The sequence below is a fragment of the Macrotis lagotis genome, chromosome X, assembly GCF_037893015.1.
Source record: "Macrotis lagotis isolate mMagLag1 chromosome X, bilby.v1.9.chrom.fasta, whole genome shotgun sequence".
Lineage (NCBI taxonomy): Eukaryota > Metazoa > Chordata > Mammalia > Peramelemorphia > Peramelidae > Macrotis > Macrotis lagotis.
The window spans coordinates 550,035,706-550,058,593 of record NC_133666.1 but is presented as its reverse complement, the minus strand read 5'-3'; the positions used below and the strand labels follow the sequence as shown (position 1 = coordinate 550,058,593).

Here is a 22,888-nt window from a genome sequence, read left to right as displayed (position 1 = left end):
ATATTTTATCTAGATTATAGAGGGGGGAAGGGAGTAGGGCACTGCAAGGCTGAGAAGATAGGTTGTAAGGTTTTGAAAAGCTAAACAAATTTTATTATATCTAATATTAGAAGCAATAAGAAAACATTGCAATCTGAGTATGGGAGTGACAAAGGGAGATATTCAATGAAGGAAAATCATTCTGGCAACTTTTGGGGGCAAGAAAGAATGGAAGAAGAAAGATTCTTGAGGCAGGAAGATCAAATAGGAAGCCATTTCAATAGTCCAGATGAGAGATGATAAAAGCCTGGAACTATGGTGGGAGCTGTGTGAGTAGGTAGAATGGGAAAGATGAGAGAGATACTATGGAGATAGAAATCAAAGGATTTGACAACTGGTTATGTGGAGTGCCAAGAATGGTGAGGAATCAAGGATAATGCCAAGGTTAAAAACCTCGAAGACTGGAAGGGTGAGAATACTCTTAACAGGGAATAGTTCAAATAGTAAAGTCTGGAAGAGGAGTTTGTTTGGGGTTGGGGGAAAGAGGAGAGAATTAATTTATTTTGGGCATGGTGAGCTTGTGGTGTCTATGGGACATACAGTTTGAATATCAGCTGTTATTGCATGATAGAAACTAAAGGTAGAGACAGGAACTAAACATACAGATTTGGGTGCTATGTACATTAAAGACAGCAAATAAACCCCAAGAAGTTGTTAAAATCACTTACTAAGAGTTAAAGAGAAGAAAGGACCCACATTAGGATCTCAGGAGGGGGGATACCCACAGCTACTTGGATGTTAAATAAGCAAAGGATGCTAAGAAGTGGTTAAAATCAGAAGGGGAAAAGAGGGGAAAAAGAGAGAACAATCTTACAAAAGTCTAGAAGAGAGAAAGTTTCCAAGAGGAGATAATCAACAATAAAGTTAAATGTTACAAAAAAGATCAAGAAAGAGGAATTTGGAGAAAAGACTATCAGATTTGGCAATTAAGACATCAGAAAACTTTGAAGAGAGTGAAAGAGTGAACTCTTTCAGTTGAGTGATGTGATCAGAAGCTAGAGTGTAAAGGGTTTAAAAATGAAAGGATAGAAAGTGAAGGTAATGAGTGTAAATCATTTGGCTGAGAAAGGGAGAAGGAAGATAAGATCATAGTTTCAGGGGATGATTGTGGCTAGTAAAGTTTTTTTTAAAGACAGAAGATTTGGACATGTTTGTAGGCAGCAGAAAGGCTAAGGGATAGAAAGATGAAGATGTTAAAGATTAAAGAGTAGAAAACTAGGGAAGAGAAAAAAGAGTTACTTTGGTGATAAAAAGGACAGTCTTATTATTCAGGAACTTTAAATTTATGAAGTATTTTCCACACAACAACCCTGTGAGATAGTATAAGTATCAATTTAATGAACCAAGAAGCTCACATAATCAGGAGACTAAGAAGATTCTAGTGGGCACAGGCAGAAGTTTATTGCCTGGCACAAAGTAGGTGCTTAAATATTTGTTGAACAAATAGTTTGCTTTATGAGATAAGACCTCAATACATATATTATTGTCACTGATAAACCTTACCAACTCTAGGGGGGAAGAAAAGGAGAGAGATCCATTTCACATGTCACAAGAGACAAAGGTCTGTAATTCATAGGTTTGGCCTCACACCTTGAAGAAGCCTACACAGGCACCCATTAATTTGCCAAAGCCAGAGTGTAAAACAGCAATTGCACAGGCTTCTTTGTTTAAGGAAAAGAGGAAAAAAATTAAAAGATCCAGATCATATGTGATCCTTTACACACCACTAGCTATCACTGTGCAGGAATTTTTGCTTTTACTTTATAGTAATGAGTATTTACATTTACAATAACTGGTCAATACACAACTGCAACTGACCAACAACTTATCTGGCTCTCAAAGGGGATCTTGAGAAAAACTGAGTGCCTGCTCCAGAGTGTTTCTTTTAGAACTCTAAAGAACAAAAGGCTCTGTTTGTTGAATAATGTATAACTCAGACTTCTGAGTTAGAGGAAAGCCCTGACCTTTGTTAAAATTCATAAGATTTGAAAACAAGATTCTATTTTTATTTTCCCTTATTAATCAATCAATCAATCACCTAATCAATCAACCTCCTCTCAAGGAGCTCATACTCTAGTTGAAAAGATACACACACACACACACACAAATTAACTATCAATAAGGTAAAGTCTACTAAATGTTAAATAAGTATTAATTTTAATTTTAAGTGTATAAGAAATTCACAAGGAGTATGGGTGTTTGCATAAAGGATACTTTGCATAAAAGTACTTTTCTAGCCCCTGCATATGAGACAGAACATTAGGGCAGTCCCATAAGCCTCTGCCTGTTTCTCCATGTACCAAGCAAGGGTAACTAGGTGGCACAGTGGATAGATCACTGGTCTTGGAGTCAAGAGGATGGCAGTTTAAATCTAGCCTCAGACACTTGACTCTTATAAGTTGTGAGATCTTGGGTAAGTCACTTAATCCTAATTGGGCTCTCATTCAGGGCCATCTGCCAGTCATCCTTATTCATATCTGGCCACTGGAGCAGACAGCTCTGAAGGAGAAAGTGAGGCTAGTGACTTAGTACAGCATCTCTTCCCTCAAATCCAATTCATGTGCTTGTTATGGTATCACCTCCCTGATGTGGTCTTCAAGAATGAAGGGCAAACATTACTACTGGATGACAACAGATGCTTAAAATAAGTAGTTTATGGCATAAAGTTGTCACTTTACTTTCTATCTCCTGGCATTTACTTTCAACTGCCTCAGGATCTCTTTTAAGCAAGGAATGGGTAGTTTTCTAACATGTCATCATGATCTACCATGAATTCAGTCAAAGTTCAAAGTATTTTACTCATGAACTTTTTTTTTTTTAGGTTTTTGTAAGGCAAACAGGGTTAAGTGGCTTGCCCAAGGCCACACAGCTAGGTAATTATTAAGTGTCTGAGATCGGATTTGAACCCAGGTACTCCTGACTCCAGGGCCTTTATCCACTATGCCACCCAGGTGTAGCTACTCATAAACTCTTAAATACCTCAATTGCTTGAGGCCAATCTTAAAACTTTCAAGTAGATTTTTTCTCCCTATACATTTCTTGTGACAGGTTCCTGGAGGAATGTTTTTTAGAGAGGAGTCTTTGAGCTCTACAGTTGAGGTCTGGTGTTCAGTGTTATGTTGAACAAGAAGAATAACTCACCACACAAAGAAGCCAAAGTATAACATAAAGTATTTGAGTTTTGGAGAAGAGATCTTGTCCAAATTTTATGCAAACAATTGCTTCCAGGAAACCAATGACTCTAAAGAACAAAGGGGGAAAAAAAGGTTAAGTATTTTACCAACTTTTAACAGAGCATAAGTGTTTGTGTATACAGAAATATATAGATCTAGTTTATTAGTGTTTTCTCTAGAAATAGAAAAATAAAATTATGCTTAATGCCCTAAAGTCTAGAATAAGACACTTTTTTCCCTTAATGCTTTATTTATCTATTTTTTCAACTACATGCAACGGTAGTTTTCAACATTCATTTTTTTTTGCAAGGTTTTGAGTTTTAAATTTTTCTCTCTCTTTCCCCTTCCCTCGACAGAAAGCAATCTAACATAGGCTATATTAGTTTAACCATGCTAAAAGCAGATCCATATTAATCACATTGTGAAAGAAGAATCAAATCAAAATGTGAAAAAAAAGTAATCCCTAAGACAACTTTTAAAATAGAAGTAAATTTTGGTCTGCATTTAAACTCCATAGGTCCTTCTCTTCAATTGGATGGTATTTTCCATCACAAGTCTTTTAGAATTAAAATTCATTTAATTTTATAAGAGTTGGAGGTTCCAGAAAGAGAAAGTTATGAGAACGGAAGTTTTTGTGACTTATTAGATAAATAACTAGAGAGGAAGCTCAAAGCTAACTGATTAATGAGAATGTAGGGTAAATCTTTTGATTGACTTAGAACCTTACATGAAAATTAATAAGAAAATAGGTCAGTAGCAGTTAGAGGACAGCTAAGTATTGCAGTGGATATAGAGTGATGGGTCTAGAGTCAGGAACAAGTCCATCATTGTTGATCAACACCCGATGTTGCTGTTAGTGTGTATAATGTTTTCTGGTTCTGCTCATTTTACTCAGCATCAGTTCATGCAAGTCTTTCCATGCTATTCCAAGTATTATCCCTCATGATTTCTTAGAGAACAATAACATTCCATCACATTCATGCACCACAATTTGTTCAGTAAGTCCCCAATTGATAGGCATCCCCTCAATTTCTAATTTCTTGCCACTATGAAAAGAGCTGCTATAAATATTTCTGTATTTGTGGGTTTTTTACCTTTTATGATTTCTTTGGGATATAGACCTAGTACTGCTTTTGCTGGATCAAAGAGTATGCACAGTTTTTGTTGGGATAATTCCAATTGCTCTCTAGAAAGGATGGATCAGCTCACTTCACCAACAATGTTCCAGTTTTCCCAAATCATCATCTCCAGCCTTGGTCATTTTCCTTTTTTAGTTAATATTTACTAATTTGATAGGTGTGAGATGGTACCTCAAAGTTGTTTTAATTTGCATCTTCATCTGAGAATTGCCTTTTCATATCCTTTGATCATTTAGCAATTCAAGAATTGTAGAATCAGATACTTTTTTTTATTAAGGTTTTTACAAGGCAATGGGGTTAAGTGGCTTGTCCAAGGCCACACAGCTAGGTCTGAGGCCAGATTTGAACTCAGGTACCCCTGACTTGAGGGGCTGGTGCTCTATCCACTGCGTCACCTAGCAGCCCCAGAATCAGATACTCTTAAAGGAACTCTGGATGCTATTTGCTACTCAGTGTTCATAAATAGTTGGCAGACCATTCAACCTATACTATATAACAATACTACAAGAGAACAGTAACCCACTATTTCAGGGTGGAGATCATGGCATTATTTTATGATTCTAATCCTTATATAGTCTTAACTTCTACAGTCCTTCCCACAAAGGCTAGGTATACTGTTACTGAGTCTTTAAAGAGGAAGAGAATTTTGAGGAGAATGACATTTTTAACTATCTTGGTAGAAAAGAGACTATGAGAGGCACAGTATAAAACAATGCCTATCGAGAACTTTTTCCCTAAGGGAATGAAAGAGTTAACCATCATCATATAGAAAGACTAAAAAGAATGAAAGAGCTGAGTTATCTCTTTTGCTGTGGAGGAGATACTCTAAAAAGAATTCTTGAGAAAACTGGATAGTCATGCTGAAAAAGGTGAAGGACCTGCTTCCAGAATTAAGAAGACAGCCAGTATCTCTTATACTTTATTTTTCTTCCTTAAGGATATTATTTCTCTCTCTTCACGTTCAACTGAGATCAATGTATACCATGGAAACAATGTAAAGACTAACAGACTGTCTTCTGGGGGAAGGGAAGCAAGAATAGGGGAAAAATAGTAAAATCAAAAAAAAACCCAGAATCTTTCTAAAACAAAAAGAAGTCAGCAGTTGAAGTTGATGGTTAGAGGTGATCATGGATATGATTTTTCTCAAAGTGATAAGTTGAAATATTTAACTATAGTTTTAGATTTTTTCTTATTGTTGAATTATTTGTCACAGTTCTTTTTAGTACAGTTAATAAATTATACAGACAATTTTATCTACATTTATTTAATCTGATAAGATCTGGGGGTTCCAGAGAGAAGAGAGAAAAGTAATGAGGAACAGATTTCTCTGGTTTTTTAGTTAAATAACTGGAATGGAAGTTCAAGGTTAACCATTAATGAGAATGTAGGAAATATCACTTTAGAGAACAATAATGTTCCATCAAATTCATGCACCACAAGTGGTTCAGTCAGTCCCAAATTGATAGGCATCCACTCAATTTCTTGATTGGCTTCGAACCTTACATGAGAATTAATAAGAAAATGGATCAGTAGCAGTTAAAGGGCAGTTAAGTGTTGCAGTAGATTTTTAGTGCTGGTCTAGAATCAGGAGGACTCATCTTCCTGAGTTCAAATTTGACCATAGACACTTAATAGCCATGTGATCCTGAGCAAGTCACTTAACTCTTGTTTATTTCAGTTTCCTTATCTGCAAAATGACCTGGAGAAGGAAACCACTCCACTATCTCTGCCAACAAAATGCTAAATGGGGTCATAAAGAGTTACACATGACTGAACAACAATAATAAAAAACAAATAAAGAGAGAAGTGATCATCTAACCTAGGACATGGGTATGACAGGGAAGGGGAGGAATATTATCTTTAAACTGTTACATTTACAAAGCTTTTTGCTGTGTCAACTGAAATTTCTTTCTATGAAATATTTATGCTGGATTTGAAGTCAGGAAGATCTGAGTCCAAATCTCAGACATTTACTGTGTCTTCCTGGGCAAGTCATTTAGATTCACTCAGAGCAATATATAAACATTAAGTATTATCTGTTCTGCTTTTGGTAATAGCCAAGAATAAGTTAAACCCTTCTTCCCATTGACATTTGTCTTCATCTTGTCCAATTCCTTTGTTTTTATTTTGTCTCATAAAAGGACCAATTAGGTAGATTTACATTTTAAACAAAGGAACTTTATGTTTTTGTTCTGTTTCATTAATATAAAATGATAAATCAATTGAATGAAACCTATATTAAACATGTATACGATAAGTACTGGGGATAAACTAAAAAAGACAATCTATTCTCAAGGAACTCCTATAATGAGGACAATATAGATGGAAAGTTTAAGTTGCAAGTCAAATGGAAAGATTCCACGGACCTTGGAATGTAGCAGCAAAGAATATAGTAAAGCTTCTTTGCTGTCATTTTCAGTGATAAGACCCTGTCCGTTTCTAATACTGAATCATCTGACAGTGTCAAGGACTCTGGTGGACAAGAACTTACTTTTTTACTTAACTTTATTTTTGGTTTTTGCAAGGCAATGAGGTTATGTGACTTGCCCAGGGTCACATAGGTAATTTAAGTGTCTTGAGGCTGAATTTGAGCTCAGAACCTCCTGACTCCAGGGTCGGGGGCTCTGTCCACTGCATCACCCCCAGCTGCCCCCCTTTTTGGTTGGCTGGAGCACCTGAAGGAGTACTTGCCATATTGTATCTCCATAGGTTTTGTTTTTTAGGATGAGGACACTGGGCTGGAAGAATACTATATCCAAGGCTCTTGGATTCAGAGCCCTGGGGTATCTCCATCAAGTTCCTAGGGAAGTTGGGAAAGGTAGTGGTGATGGTTTCACTGGCCTAGCTCTTTCTACTTCCTGTCTCTTCCTCAGAGTTCCCTGCTGTTTTAGCTAGGTTGTTCTCTATGTGAAAGTTGGGTAGCAGTTTGTGGGGATGGGTGGCTCTTCTCCATAATGATCCCCTTATCAAAAAATCCTCACTTGAGTCATTCATCCCTACTATTTTCCCTAATCTTGTGGCTCAACTCCCAGAGTTCATCTAGAATAGATGCCTACACCTCCTCTCCTGTAACTTTCTTCTTAACTCTCCATAGTCTGGCTCTTAACTTCATTGAACTGAAACTATTCTCTTCTTTTTTCTTTTTGGGTTTTGCCAGGCAATGGGGTTAAGTGACTTGCCCAAGGTCAGTTAGGTAATTATTAAGTGTCTGAGGTCGGATTTGAACTCAGGTCTTATTGTGCCACCAAGCCACCCCTGAAACTATTCTCTTCAAAGTTAAGATCTCTTAATTTACAAATCTAATAGCCTTTTCTAAATTTTCATCCTTTTCCATCTGCAGCCTTTGACATTGTCAATTATCTTTTCTCCTTGACACACTCTTTTCTCTAGATTTTCATGAAACTATATCTCCTTACCAATCCTTACCTTATCCTCTTTCCCTTATGCTTCTGAGTCTCCTTTGCTAGCTCTTTCTGTCCTGGGTCCATTTCTCTTCTCCCTCTATACTGTTTCACTTGGTGATCTCATCAGCCCTCACAGATTCAATTATCATCTCTATGTTAAGATGCTTTTCAACTCTATTTAACTAACTCTGATTTAACTCTTAACCTCCAGTCTCATATTCAAATTGCCTATTAGACATTCTGTCCCCTAGATATCTTAATCTTGACAGATCTAAAACTAAACCAATTATCTTTCTCCCATTTCAACCTTTACTATTACTGTTCTGGGTGTCACTATCCAGTCAGTGCCCCAGGGCTCACAACCTAGGAGTCACCTCATTTTCTTTCACTCCTCATATCCAGTTTGTTTTCTAGGCTTGTTAATTTTACCTTTATAACATCTCTTTCTTCTGCTCCCATCTCACTGACATTGTCACAACTCTGGTATAGGTCCTCAAGATCTTGCACCTAGACTATTCCAATGACCTGCTAGTGGGTCTTTCCCTGCCTCAAGCCTCTCCCCACTGAGCTGACAAAGTAATGTTCCCTGCCATTTTCCATTCAATCAAATCCAATAGCTCCCTATCTCCTCCAGGATCAAATATAAAATTCTCTGTTTGGCATTCAAATCTCTCATGACTTGCCTGACCTCTACTTGTCCAGTCTTCTTACACCATACTCCTCACCATGTAATCTGCAGTTCAATAACATTAGCCTTGGTCTTTCTCAAACAAGTCAATCCATCTCCTGACTCTTCATTTTCACTGGCTGTCCCCCATGTGTGAAATGCTCTCTTTTCTCATCTCCACCTCCTGACTTCCTTGGAATCTTTAAAGTTACAGTTAAAATTCCATCTTCTGTAGGAAGCCTTTCCTGATCCCTATTAATAATGTCTTCCCCTCTCTTGAACATTTCTAATTTGTTTGTACTTGGGCAGTGAGATTTTCAAGAACAGGAATTTTTTAAACATTTCTTTGTGTCCTCAGATAGATAGCAGAGTCTGGTAAATGATAGGTGCTTCATAAAGTCTGATTTAAAGACTGACAGAACCAGGAAAAGCACTTAGTGCCTGACTTAGATTTAGACAACTTTGGTTAAAATCTTACCTTAGAGTTTGAAGAATTCTAGCATTTAGAGTCGGAAGGGGCCTCAAGATAGCTTGTCCAACCACTTCCTCATTTTACAGATGAAGAAAATGAGACTCAAAGAGATAAAAACTTGTTCAGTCATCAAGACTGCAAGAGGCACAGATGGGATTCAAATCTAACATTGACTCCCAAATCTAAATACTTTCAAATCACTTTCAATTTCTTAGTAATCATACCCCTAAATGGGACTATTCCTACTAATACCACCCACCTGTCTTTTCCACACTGACAGGAAAGTAATTTTGCAAACTGTAAAAATCCTCTAACAGTAAGCATTTACTAAAAGTTTACTCTGTTCTAGACACTGGAGATATGAAGAAAAAATAAAAAGTCCCATTGTCATGATGCTACATCCTAACTGAAGATACAACACATACACAGAAAGTATATGTGAATACTTTTTTTGGAGGTGAATTTCCCCATGGCAAACATCTGGGATATAACAGACAAGGACAGCACAGGATAGCCAGACAGGGTTGGTTTACAATCTGCCTCTTTGCAACAAAGAAGTGGCTACAGAACTATTTAAATACTAAAAGTTTTGAGAGGACTGGGCTTGTAATTCCCACTGGCATAGGTAATCCCCAAAGAAGAGGCTCCAGCTACCATTGCAGACTGCTCTTAAAGCCTGGCCCAGGCCCCTGAAGATTAAGTGCCTTGACCCGGGTCACGCTGCCAAAAAGACATGATAGAGGCAGGCATTAAGTTCAGGCCCTGCTGACTTCCAGGTCTATCCATTATGCTGTGGTTTTTCCTCTTACAAAATACATACAAAGCATATAAATTTTTACACAAAATAAATATAAGGTTAACTTCAGAAAGAGCTTCAAAAGAACAGGGTAGAGGATGAAGAGGCAACTTTTTTTTCTTTCTCTTTTTTGGGCTAACTTGTTCAAAGGCCATGTATTGCAAGAAAAAGAAAAAAATGCTCAGAGAGCAGTAGATAATTATTTGCTGAGGTTTTCCTAATGAGAAATTCATCTTGCTAACCAGAAGAAAACTAGAATTTTTTCATTAAAATTTCAAGCTGAAAAAGCCCAGAGGAGCCATTTATTCTAACTTCCTCATTTTCCTGATGAGGAAACTGAGGCCCAGAAAAGTTGAGTAACATGTCCAAGTTCACAGAAGGACTAAGGGGCATAACACAAACATGAACTTAGGTATTCTGATTCCAAATCATAGTGCTCTTTCCACTACTTGACTAAGGCTTCTCTACACAAAGACCCACCATTAGCAAATGTGCAAAACATCTTCATTAAATATAATTGTAGGGAAGCCTGGAGGGAGTTGCATGAATTGATGCTGAGATGAGCAGAACCAGAAAAACACTGTACACCTAACAGCAACATGGGGGTGATGATCAACCTGAAGGACTCACTCATTCCATCAGTGAAACAATCAAGGACAATTTGGGGCTGTTTGCAAAGGAGAGTGCCATCTGTATCCAGATAAAAAGCCATGGAGTTTGAACAAAGTTCAAGGACTAGTCCCTTTAATTTAGAAAAAAAAGATATCTTATTGTCTGATCTTGTTACCTCTTAGACTTTTTGTCTCTTCCTTAAGGATATGATTTCTCTTTCATCACACTCAATTTGGATCAATGTACAACATGGAAACAAAATAAAGACTGACAGATTGCTTTCCATGGGAGGGAGGGGGGAGGGAAGTAAGATTGGGGGGGAATTGTAAAACTCAAACAATATCCTCAACAAAATAAATAAACAAACAAATAAATAAATAAAATTAAGGTGACACAGAAAGGAGCCTTTTCTTGTGTCTGTTTTTCCAGTGAGAATAAATAATATTAGTAGAAAGAGAAGCAGCTAGGCCAACTCTGAAGCACTTTGAATAAGTGAGCTGGATCCTTGTGTCTTTATTTTTTCTTAGGCTATGGTAATCTCTTTGCCATTACACATACAACCCTCACACTCTAGAATACTTGTCTCTAGAACACAGGAACCGGAAGCTGGAGCTTTTGTTTTCCCTATCCAGTAGGTATAGAAAGTAAGGTTTCAAACCTGGTTGTCTAGAAGAAAGGTGTTACCATCAAAATGATAACTCCAAAGGAGGAGTTAATTTTGAAAGAAAAGGTCAATTCAGGCTTTAAGACACCGAGTTTGAGTTCACAATGGGATAGCTTAGGCCATTAAGGAGAGTTGGAAATCTAGGGTGTTATCTTGATGAAAAGGCTGGGGCCGGATGTACAGATCTGGAAGTCAATGTACAGAAATGATGGTTGAGGCAGACTGAGTGATGTCATCTACACAGAAAAGTCAAGAGAAAGAGAAAAGAACTAGTAGACTCTGAAGGAAGGAGAACTGGGAGGGAAGCAGGGAGCGGGAAGGCGATAAGCATTTAGATAGTACTGTGGGAATGGTTTTACAAATATGGTCTCAGTTGACTCATAACAACTTTGGGAAGTAGATGCTGTTATTATACCCTATTTTACAGTTGAGGAAATTGGGTCAGTTAGAAAGTATCTACATTGGAAATGAACCTAGGTCTGACTCTAGGCCCAATACTCTGTAAACTGCATCACAAAGCTGCCTAGGAAAAGTGGGTAAAGAACATGAACTATGTGAAACAGAAGAGTTTCAGGAAGGAAACAGAAGGTGACAGTGCCAAATGCTAGAGGCCAAAGAGAAAGGGAAGGAGAAAAAAGATTTTAGTACTTAGAAGGGGGATGCCAATATTCTGATTGACCTGTGAAATCCGTACTGGTACTTACTAGCTAGATGAACACAAATTAATTTCAAAATCTTTGATTCATAAAATGGGGATATTGGAGAGGCAGAGAGCATGGTATAGTGGAGAGAGTGAGTTCTGGTGACAGCAAGACCTGTCAAGTTTTACCTCTGACACATGTTGACTTTGTGACTATAGGCCATTCATTTAATCTTTAAGTCATCTAAGCAGCTCTATGATGAGTAAAAAGAACTTCCTCACCTGGGATGCTGCCCTGGATCACTGCACTGTTTAGAAAAGGGGCTTGTGTAATTCCATGAAACTATGAGCTTTGCTGTGCAGGGTTACCTAAGCCAGACAAGTCAAAGTGGAGAGTTCTGACAAAATGTGACCCTCTGGAGAAGGAAATGACAAACCACTTCAATATCTTTGCCAAGAAAACCTCATGGCTACAGTACCAATATGATAAAAAAAGAGATGTCACTGGAAGGTGAGCCTCTTAGGTTGGAAGGTGTCCAATGTATTACTGGGAAGAGTAGAGGAGGACAACTATAATTAACTCCAGAAAGAAGAAAGCAGCTGGGACAAAGCTGAAAGGAAGCTCAGCTGTGAATAAATCTGGTGACAAAAGATAAGTCTCATACTGTAAAGATAATATTGTAGAGGAAACTGGAATGTAAGGTCTATGAACCAAGGGAAGCTAGATGTGAGCAAACAGGAAATGTAAAGACTATATACTGATATCTTGAATGCCAATGAATTTAAATGGATGAGAATAGATGAATGTAATTCAGGTGATCACTACATATACTAACGTGGGGAAAAAATCCTTAGAAGAAATGGAACATCCCTCAAATAAAAGGATGAGAAAAGTAGTACTGGGCGGGGGGTGTGTGGCTAGTGGCACAGTGGATAGAGTACCAGCCCTGAAGTCAGGTGGACTTGAGTTCAAATCTGACCTCAGACATTTAATAATTACTTTAGCTGTGTGGCCTTGGGCAAACCACTTAACCCCACTGCCTTGTAAAAAAAATAAAACCTAAAAATAAAAGTAGTACCAGGTATAATCTCAAAAATTACTGAATAAATCTGTTTGAATAGAAGGCAAATCATTCAACATTCATACTTCAATCACTGATGCTGAAGAGGTCAAAATTGATCGGTTCTATGAAGACCTACAATATCTTCTAGAAATAACACCAGAAAAGGATGTCACATTCATTGTAGAAGAATGGAATGCTAAAGCAGAAAATCAAAAGATAATTGGAATACCAGACAAGTTTGGCCTTGGAGTACAAAATGAAGCTGGGCAGAAACTAATGCAATTTTGTCAAGAGAACGTACTGTCATAACAAACATTCTTTCTCAGCAACCCAAATGTCACTGCACATGGACATCATAAATGCTTAATAAAGAAATTAGATAGATTATATATTTTGTAGGCAAAGCTAGAGAAGCAATTAAAAGAAACCTGGAGCTGACTGGCTCAGATCATTAGATTCTTATTTCAAAATTCAAACAAACTGAAAAGAGTGGGGAAAACTATCAAACTATATAGGAGTGATCTAAATAACATTTCTTATGAATATGAAGTAGAAGTGATGAATACATTTATGGGATTATATATGGTAGATTGGGGCAGTTAGGTGGCACAGTGGATAGAGTAACGGCCCTGAAGTCAGTAGGACCTGAGTTCAAATCTGGCCTCAGACACTTAATAGCTACCTAGCTGTGTGACCTTGGGCAAGTCACTTAACCCTATTGACCTGCAAAAACAAAACAAAGCAAAAAGATCTGGTGGGTTGAATGCCTGAAGAATTATTGTCAGGTTAGCAATATTGTACAGGGGGCAGCAACAAAAAAAATTTAAAGGAAAAAGAAAAATGAAGCAAGCAAAATGTTGAGGTTTTTCCAATAGCAGAGGAAAGAAGGAAAGTAAAAGGTAAAGGAAAAATGGGAAGATATATTCAACTAAATATACAATTCTAAAGAATAAGGAATAGAAAAAAACAACTGAATGGGAAAGATAAGAGATCTTTTCAAGAAAATCAGAGTCATCAAGGGAAAGTTTCATGTAAAAATGGGCATGATAAAAGATAAAAATGGTAGGGATTTAACAAAAGCAGAAGATTAAGAAAAGGTGGCAAGAAACACAAAAGAACTATACAAAGTAAGATCTTAACATCACTGATAACCTTTATGGTGTGGTTACTAATCTAGAGTAAAAAAATCTTAAGAGAATGAAATATAGTGGACCTCAGGAAGCACTGCTACCACTAAAACTAGTGGAGGTGATGGAATTCCAGGAGAACTATTTAAAAGATTATGAGGTTAAAGTGTTGCATTCAATAAAATAACAAATTTGGAAAAGATCAGTTTATATTTTAATACTAAATAAGGACAAGGTCAAAAAAATGTTTAAATTACTGAACAATTGCACTTATTTCATAGGCCAACAAGATTATATTTAAGATTCTTTAAGTTAGGGGGCAGAAACATGATGGTGGCATTAGAACAGTACATTGCAGGAGCTCTCTTCCAAAATATTCCCCAAACCTTAAAATTATGGCTCTAAATAAAGTTTTGAGAGACAGAACCCACAGAAAAGACCCAGTGAGACAATTCTCCAAACCAAGATAACCTGGAGGATTGTGGGAAGGCTCTATTCCATGATGTTAGAGGGGGCAGCAGTGCAGCCAGGATTACCAGGTGGGAGTGAAGGAGCTCTAGCTTTCCAGGAGGAGCCTGAGGGGCACCTGGGTCCCCAGGGGTGCCGGCTTCTGAATGCATAAGCAGTTTCTTGACCTGCCAAGCCCAGGAATATCAAGCACAACTTGGAAGACAGCAGGTAAACCTCTGCCAGAATGGGTGTGGAGTCCAGGCTGGCTACCATAGCCATCAGTGCAGAAAATGGAAGCAGACCCACAGACCTGCCCAGTTGGAGCCACCAGGCAGCTGCTTCCAGAGTGCTCAGTCCATAGAATGTAAGGGGATGGGGGTAAACTGTCAAGATCTCTCCTCTGTCCCTGGGACAGGATTCTTGTGCTTTGTCCATATCCAGATCAGTCTGGATCACAGTCTGAGCCCTCATACTACCATATCCAGATCAATCTAGTCACAGTCTGGGCCCCCATACTACCACAGAGGAGCAGGGACCCTCCTTAAAGCTCCAGGGCAGAGGGGTGAGCTTGTGGTCATCCAAAGACCAGAGCACAGGCCAGGAGAGAAGTCAGAACCTCTCATAAAACCTTGAAGGAACTGAGATTCTTGTGGGGGGTGTCCCAACAACACTCAAAAGCTTGGGAAACACCCCAAAACCAGGGCACAGGCTGGGGAAACGAGTAAACAGAAAAAAAAGAACCTGACCATAAACAATTACTTAGGTCCAATGGAGGATCAAAATATACACTCAGAGGATGACAAGGTCCAAGCTTCTCTATCTAAAGCCTCCAAGAAAAACAGGAGCAGAGCTCAAAAAAGATTCTGAAAATTAAGGGAAGTAGAGGAAAAATTGGGGAGATAAATGAGATTCAGGAAAAACATGAAAACCAAGTCAGCAGCTTAGTCAAGGAGATCCAAAAAAAGGCTGAAGAAAACATGTTAAAAACTAGTTTAAGTCAAATGCAAAAAAGTATTCCAGAAAAGCAGAATTGGCCAGATTGAAAAGAAGATAAGAAAACTCCTTCAAATGTAGAATGGAGCTAAAGGAAGCTGATGACTTTGCAAGGAATCAATAAAACAACATCAAAAAAATGATAAAAAACTAGAAGAAAACATGAAATAAATCACTGGAAAAACAACTGACCTACAGAACAGATCCAGAGAGACAATTTAAAAATTATTGGGCTACCTGAAAGTCATGATCAGGAAAAGAGCCTCGACTTCAATTTTAAAGAATTTCTACAGGAAAATTGCTCTGATATCCTAGAAGCAGAAGTAAAATAGAAATTGAGAGAATTCATTGATCTCCTCCTAAAAGTAATACTAAAAAAAAAAACTTCCAGAAATATTATAGCCAAATTCCAGAACTCCTAAGTCAAAGAGAAAATATTACAAGCAGTCAGAATGAAACAATTCAAATATCCTGGAGCTACAATCAGCATTACACAGGACTTAGCAGCATTCCACATTAAGGGCTCATAGGGATTGGAATATAATATTATGGAAGGCAAAAAGGGCTTGGAATGCAACTGAGAATCAACTACCCAGCAAAACTGAACATTCTCTTCCAGGGGAAAAGATGGACATTTAATGAAATAGGGGAATTTCAAATATTCCTGTTGAAATGGCCAGAGCTGAACAGAAAGTTTGATCTTCAAGTACAGGACTGAAGTGAAGCATAGAGAGGGTGGACAAGAAGGGTAAATTATGAGGGATTTAATAATGTTGAACTGCATATATTTCTGTATGGGAAGATGATACTGATAATACTCATATGAATCTTAGAAGGAACATATTTAGACAAGGCACAGGAGGGAGCAGAATTTGAAGGTATAACATATTGTAAAAATGGAGTCAATGGGTAAAAAGGGAATGTCCTGGGAGAAAGGGAAAGGAGAGGTAGAATGGGCTAAGGTATTTCATGTAAAAGAGTCAAGAAAAATCTTTTGCAATAGAGTGGAAGGGGGAAGGTAAAGGGGAATGAGGGAGCTTTCATTCTCATCAGAAATGACTCAGAGCATCAACCCTGGAGTCAGGAGTACTTGACTTCAAATCTGGCCTCAGACACTTAATAACTGCCTAGCTGTGTGGCCTTGGGCAAGCCACTTAACCATACTGCCTTGTTAAAAAAAAAAAACCAAAAAAAAGGGGAAAAAAGAGAGAAATGGCTCAGAGAGGAAACAATATACATAATAGGATATAGAAATCTAGAGGATAAAGGAGAGGAAGGGGATGTGAGATAGGGGATAGAGGGAGGGAAAGGGGGTGTAGGTGATAGGAGAGGGTAGTCAGATAAAACACATTTTTTTTTTTTACTTTTTTCAAGGTAGTGGGATTGGGTGGTCTGCCAGGACCTCATGGCTGTGGTTGCTGGGTCTCTGGGGTGGGATGTAGGCTTTGGGCCTCCTGGCCCCAGGGCCAGCGCTCTATCCACTGTCCCACAGCACACTTTTGGAGAGCGACAGCATGAAAGGAGAGAGGAAATACAATAAATGGGAGTTGGGAGGAATAGATAGAGGGAATTACAATTAGCAACAGCAACTGTGGAAAAAATGGAGGTAATATCTCTGATGGACTTATGATAAAGAATGCAATCCACCTCCAGAGACAGAGCTGATGGTATCTGAACACAGAGTGAAGCATAATTTTTTCTCTTTTCACTTTATTTCTTCTGAGGTTTTTTATTTTTGTGGGAGGAGGGAGGATTATGTTTACTCTTCCAAGACTATTTTAGTAATGTATAAATAAATAAAAATGTAAATTAAAATTTTTTTTTTAAATTGTTAACATTTGTTGGATTATAGAGAAAGTAATGGAGTTACAGAAAAACATTTACTTCTGCTTCAATGACTACACTAAAGCCTCTGAGTGTATGTATCACAACAAAACGTGGTAAGTCCTCAAAGAGATGGGAATACCAGATCATCTTATATGTCTCCTGAGGAACCTGTGTTCAGGTCAAGAAGAAAATGAGAATCTGTCATGGAACAACCGATTGGTTTAAGAATGGAAAAGGAGTACAACAAGGCTGTACATTCACCTTATTTAATTTATATACAGAGAAAATCATGTGAATGCTAATTAGATAAATCAAAAGTTGGAATTAAAGTTTCTGGGAAAAACATCAACAATCTCAGATTTGAAGATGATACAACTCTGCTGGTGGAAAGTTAAGAGGAATAAGAAAGCTCTTGATGAAGATGAAAGAGGAGAGTGCAAAAGCTGGCAACTGGTCCCAGCACCTCCTAGCAAAAAGGAGACACTGAAGGTCTGTCAGATTTTATATTCTTGGATTCAAAGATCAATGCAGATGGTGACTGCAGTCATGAAATTAAGAAATGCTTGCTCCTTGGAAGGAAATCTGTGGCAAATGTGTACAGCATTATAAAAAGCAGAAATATGTATAGTCAAAGTTATATATTTTTTCCAGTTAATGTGTGACTGTGTGAGAGTTGGATTACAAGGAAAGCTGAGTGCAGCAGAATTGACACTTTTAAACTGTGGTACTGGAGAAGACTTTCCAGAGTCCTTTGGACAGCAAAGAAATCAAATCAGTCAATACTTAAAGACACAAGGAACCATGGGATTAGGAAGAGTTGGACACAACTGATTAAGCTGGACTGAATGACTGAACAACACAACCTGAGAAGGGAGTTTCTAATACTTGCAAGAAATAAGATAATACACTAAAGGTTTTTCAAACATTAAGGTACTATATAAATATCAGCTTTTTGTGGGACAGGGCACTAGTACAAGGAGAGATAGGGAATGTGGAATCCCCATACTATACCAAGCCAAACTAAGGTGGAATTAGACCTAGATCAATTTGAATTTATTTTGCTACTAGAGGGATTGATATGATAAAAAATAGAGTTAGGATATTGGCAGGTACCTCCAGAGATTATGGGTTTTGTTTGTATTTATCTGAAACCTAAGGCTCTGTTGTTGGGCAGGTATTTTTTTTTTTATTGTATCTCACAGGACTATTGAAGGTCACAAAAGATAATGTGTGCAAGAACTGCATGATTGGCAAATAATCATTATTTTTATTAATGAAGTCAATTTTCTCCTCTCAATGCAGAAAAGTTCATGTAACCTAAACATTGTTTAAAAAAATGTCTAGAGAAGAGGAAAAGTTGTAATCTAAATGAAGAACTTCAGGTAATAAATTCTAATGGCATCCTTTTTTTTTGTTAGAAACTCCTTAGAAAAAGTCAGAGGGGGTGGCTAGGTGGCATAATGGATAAAGCACCGGCCCTGGAGCCAGGAGTACCTGGGTTCAAGTCTGGTCTCAGACATTTAATAATTACCTAGCCATGTGGCCTTGGGCAAGCCACTTAACCCCGTTTGCCTTGCAAAAAAAAAAAAGAAAGAAAAAAAGAACAAGTCAGAGACTTGAGGCAGAAATAACAATGCAAGCACATGAATACATTTTGGGTTAGGATGTTACAAAAGGGAAGAAACTATAAAAGAAAGGAAAAAAGATGAAGGAAAGAAAATATCAAAATATCATTTAACACCTATAAAATAATGTGGAATATAGGGAGATTGAGTAATAAGAAAATGAAGAAAAGGTCTTCTGAAGGATCTGTGTTCCTCTCTTAGAGGAAGAAGTTAATGTTATGAGGACACATGCTTCTTTATCTCTAGCAGTCCAAGGAATAAAAGAAGTTAGACTTAACCCCCATAGCCTGTCCTCCAGAGGAAGGCGGGGAGATGGAAAGCTTAGGTTGAGAATTTGTAAAACAAAACAAAAACAAAAATCATCCCTCAAAAGTATAAAAGTAACCTTTTGTTTTTGAGGGACTTACCGGCTGGTACTTTACAGAGTCATTGAAAGAATAAAAAAATGATTAAGCATTGCTGTTAATCTAAAATAATGTTCCAGTAAGATTGTCCAAATTTCTTGAAGAACTTTCTACAAAATTACTGAATGATCTTATTCTATTTCCCTATAAAGCAGCCTTGAAATTTTTTTGGCTGTCTAAATGAAATAAAGCTTTGTTAAAGCACCTTCCCACTTTTCCTTTGCCCTAAATGTTGAAAAGACTCAGTCTAGTGGAAAATACTAAAGAATTATCACTCTGGAGCTGTATGGAGTGGGTTTTTAATTGAGAATGAAAAATATATGTATGAAGATATTTAAAACTGCAATGAAGATGAGGACAAGGGAAGGGAGGCCATTGTCAAGTATCACGTATCACTTAGGTCTCAAACAGTTAGCAAGTAGGCTTTTGGAATTATTCCTTTCTATTGAACAAATGATTCCTGATACAGGGATTTTTCCTTTGTTCAGTGGATCTGCAGTTTGAGTCAAAAAATAGAATTTCCCTTTCTAGCTAAGGCACTCAACAAAGAGAAGCTAATCCATCCTCCCCTCTTAAGCTGCTTTTCCTTCATAGAAGGAAATCAGCTTATGGTGAGAATTTGCAAAATGAAACAAAAATAAGCCCCCCCCCCCCCTAAAGTATAAAAGTGTCCCTTTGTTTCTGAAGGTCTTGAATGCTGAAATTTTTACATAGACTAGCTGAAAGAATTGAAAAAAATTTAGACATACATAATCTAACTTGAATATCAGAAGACTAAACTTCAGAACTGGCTAGTGTATCAGAAGTTAGAGGCTATTTTTATCAATCTAAAGTCTCACAACATAGAAAGACATTTTATATATGTGTGTGTGTGTATATATATATATACATGTATATGTATATACACATGTATGATGTATCTTATATATGGATTTTGCATCTTATATATGGATTTTGCAAAGTATCAACATTTCAGTGTTAAGGATATCTGTCCACTGGAAAGAAACACTTGGTTTCCTAAAAATTCTTGAAAGAACTAATAAAATTATTTGGAGAAACTCTCAGTTTACCTTGGCTATTAAGAGCTTATTGCCCTTTTTATTGTGTTATAGAAGATCTATAGATATGGGGACTCATTTGACTAGTGACATTGATATTTGTTCCTATGGAAATGGAATTAAATTCATTACAATATCCCTAAAGCTTTTCAATGTTCTGTTTAATGTTTCAGAAGACTATAATATTATTGTTTTCTTGAAAAGATCAATAGATAACAGGATCCAAATGTTAACCCATATTAATATGAAAAAAAATTATGCCCTGGCAAGAGTCTTAAACAAAGGGCAAGAATATATAAGTGGGTGCTAATATATTTCACAGAATCACAGAAATAAAGCTGAGAGGAAACTCAAGGCTCCACTGAGTCCAATTATGCCATATTAAAAACAAGGGAACTGAAGCCCAGGGAGGTTAATTATCTTGCCTAGGAGTCATACAGGCAGTAAGAAAGTCATTTCCATTCCCCAGGAAGAGAAGTAAAATTATATCTTAGCATGAGTCAATTATTTTAAGGAGTTAATTCTTGCTGACAAGAATTATGAAAACCCATCATGGACACTTGTTTAATTTGTTTTCTAAAAGGCAATTTGAGTTACTTTGTCTTTTAAAAGAACTTCCTCCCAGTTTTTACCTGGAATATACCTACTAGTTCCATAGTCATTTAAAGGTTTCTCTTCCTTCTATATCAACTATTTGGAACTATTTAAAGAAACCACAAGAGGATACTTGAAAAACTATGCTCCCTCCAAAAATAGTTGATTAACTTCCAAAAGGAAATATAATTTACCTCTAAATAAAGATATCTTTTACAATGTCAGACAGTAACCAAAGGATATTATAGAAGCATTAAAAACATTCCCATTCTTTTAATTTTGTAAAACTCTCAAGAAAGTAGAATACTCACCCAAATACCCAGCATTGTGTTCCCACTCGTTTGCACTGTGTGTCTGTGAGGTAAGCATAGTACTGTCTGAAAGGCACAAATGAGATCTGAAATTACTGAAAGCTTCTTGAGGGGGGCATTGCATAATTACATGTTTGACAAAGCAAATATTTTAAAAAGCTATGTGTTTTCAAAGTCCTCCCCACTAACTTTTCTATTAGTGCAGAAGCTTCACTCTTCCCAGTCAGCCAGGTCCACAACTAAGATGTCATCCATGCCTCCACTTTCTCACTTCCCTCAAGGGATTCTACTTCTCCTCTGACCCTGCCACCACCTTGGTGGAGGCCCTTACTGATTCACATCCAGATTCTTAAATATCATGCTAATTGGCGGGTTAGACACAAAACTTGCCACCCGGTTAGACACAAAACTTGCCACCCTCCTCTTACCTGCCAAGTGATTATCCTAAAGTTCAGGTCTAACCATGTCACCTCCCTAGTCAACAGATTATTCCCCCTCCCATCCAGAATCAAGTATATCTCTATTATCTCATTCAAAGCCCCATAGTACCATTCCAATTGAGCCATGGGCTTTATCTCTAAACTCCAGGCATTTTAAATGGTTCCCTCCATGCTTGGAATTCTCCCCCCCCCCCCATCTCTTTTTCTTGGCTTCCCCAACTGAAAGTCTACCTTTTACAAGAAACTCCTTCTCCCTAATGACATTCCTTTTCTCCACAGACTATCAATTTCCCCTGCCTATTACTGGTTTGTGAAGAGTTAATTTACATGCTATTTCTCCCCAGGAGGCTCTGAGCTTCTAGAGGGCAGGAATTGTTTTTTTTCTTTTTATCCCCAGCACTTATAACACAAGTACTCCACCTCCTGATAAAGAGAGAAAAGAGAAATTTTTTGGATAAGGTTAAAGTGGGAATTTCTTTGCTTGAATGTATAAGTTTGTAATAGATTTGGTTTTTTTTCCCTTGCTTTCTCAATGCATTACCACTTGGGAAAGTGAGAGAGAGGGCAGATCACCATGAAAATTAAATGAAATTTAATTTTAGCAACAAAAAAATGCTTTTGGACTTGACTGACCTGGCCTACTTTCTAAGCCTATGCTCTTTGTGGAGCTCTAGCTAAGAGATGGATGTGAAGGATAAGAGCACAATGCCAACACAGAAGTCTCCATTTGGCTGCAAAATAAACACAACCTTGGGCTCCTGCAATAAAAGTTCCCCTGGATGGCAACCTCAGCCTTTCTGTGAAATGATTTCTGAGGGTAGAGAAGAATGACAAATCAATTCTTTCAAAACTTTCTAGGACTAGTTTTGTGAGTTGAAAATAAAAGTTGCAGAAGCAACTGGAAGGAGACTACAAGAACATTTCATTGTCTGAGGATGCCAATGCTTCTGAATCTTATCAAGGTTTACTCTTTAGTCATGACTTGGAGCAAAAGGCCAAGAGAACTTAACTTCCCCTGGATTTAATTTATTCTTGCTCTTAAAGTGTTATTTAATGAACTAAGTCTTCATTAAGCCACAAATTTTCATTATCTGATTATATTTGCTCATTAGTCTTCATTATGCTTCTAATTGTACATCATACTATACTAAGAATGCTCAAGTATCTCAAAAAACTGTTTCTCATGAAAACATAATAAAATTAGAAGAGAGTCAGAAAAACTAGATTGATGCTGGGCTCTATTTTGTTTTCCTTATTTTCTTTTAAAAAGTACTGGTTTACATGAGCTAATCTGCAATTAAAGTACAGTTATAATAACCTAACTAAATCCCCCAAATCTGAACCAATCACTAAATTGCCTTAGGCAACATTTAATATACAGGAAGAGGA

General features: G+C 37.4%; 1 protein-coding gene across 1 annotated transcript in view; it reads right to left on the bottom strand.

Moving 5' to 3' along the window:
- PTDSS1 (phosphatidylserine synthase 1) overlaps positions 1–22,888 on the bottom strand; it is a 73,835-nt gene that overhangs the window by 11,132 nt on the left and 39,815 nt on the right. The window contains exons 9-10 of the mRNA XM_074200336.1: positions 21,060–21,125; positions 3,181–3,280 (exon numbers count right to left, since the gene is read on the bottom strand). Coding sequence (XP_074056437.1) covers positions 3,181–3,280; positions 21,060–21,125 — 166 coding nt within the window. The remainder of the gene's footprint in view (positions 1–3,180; positions 3,281–21,059; positions 21,126–22,888) is intronic.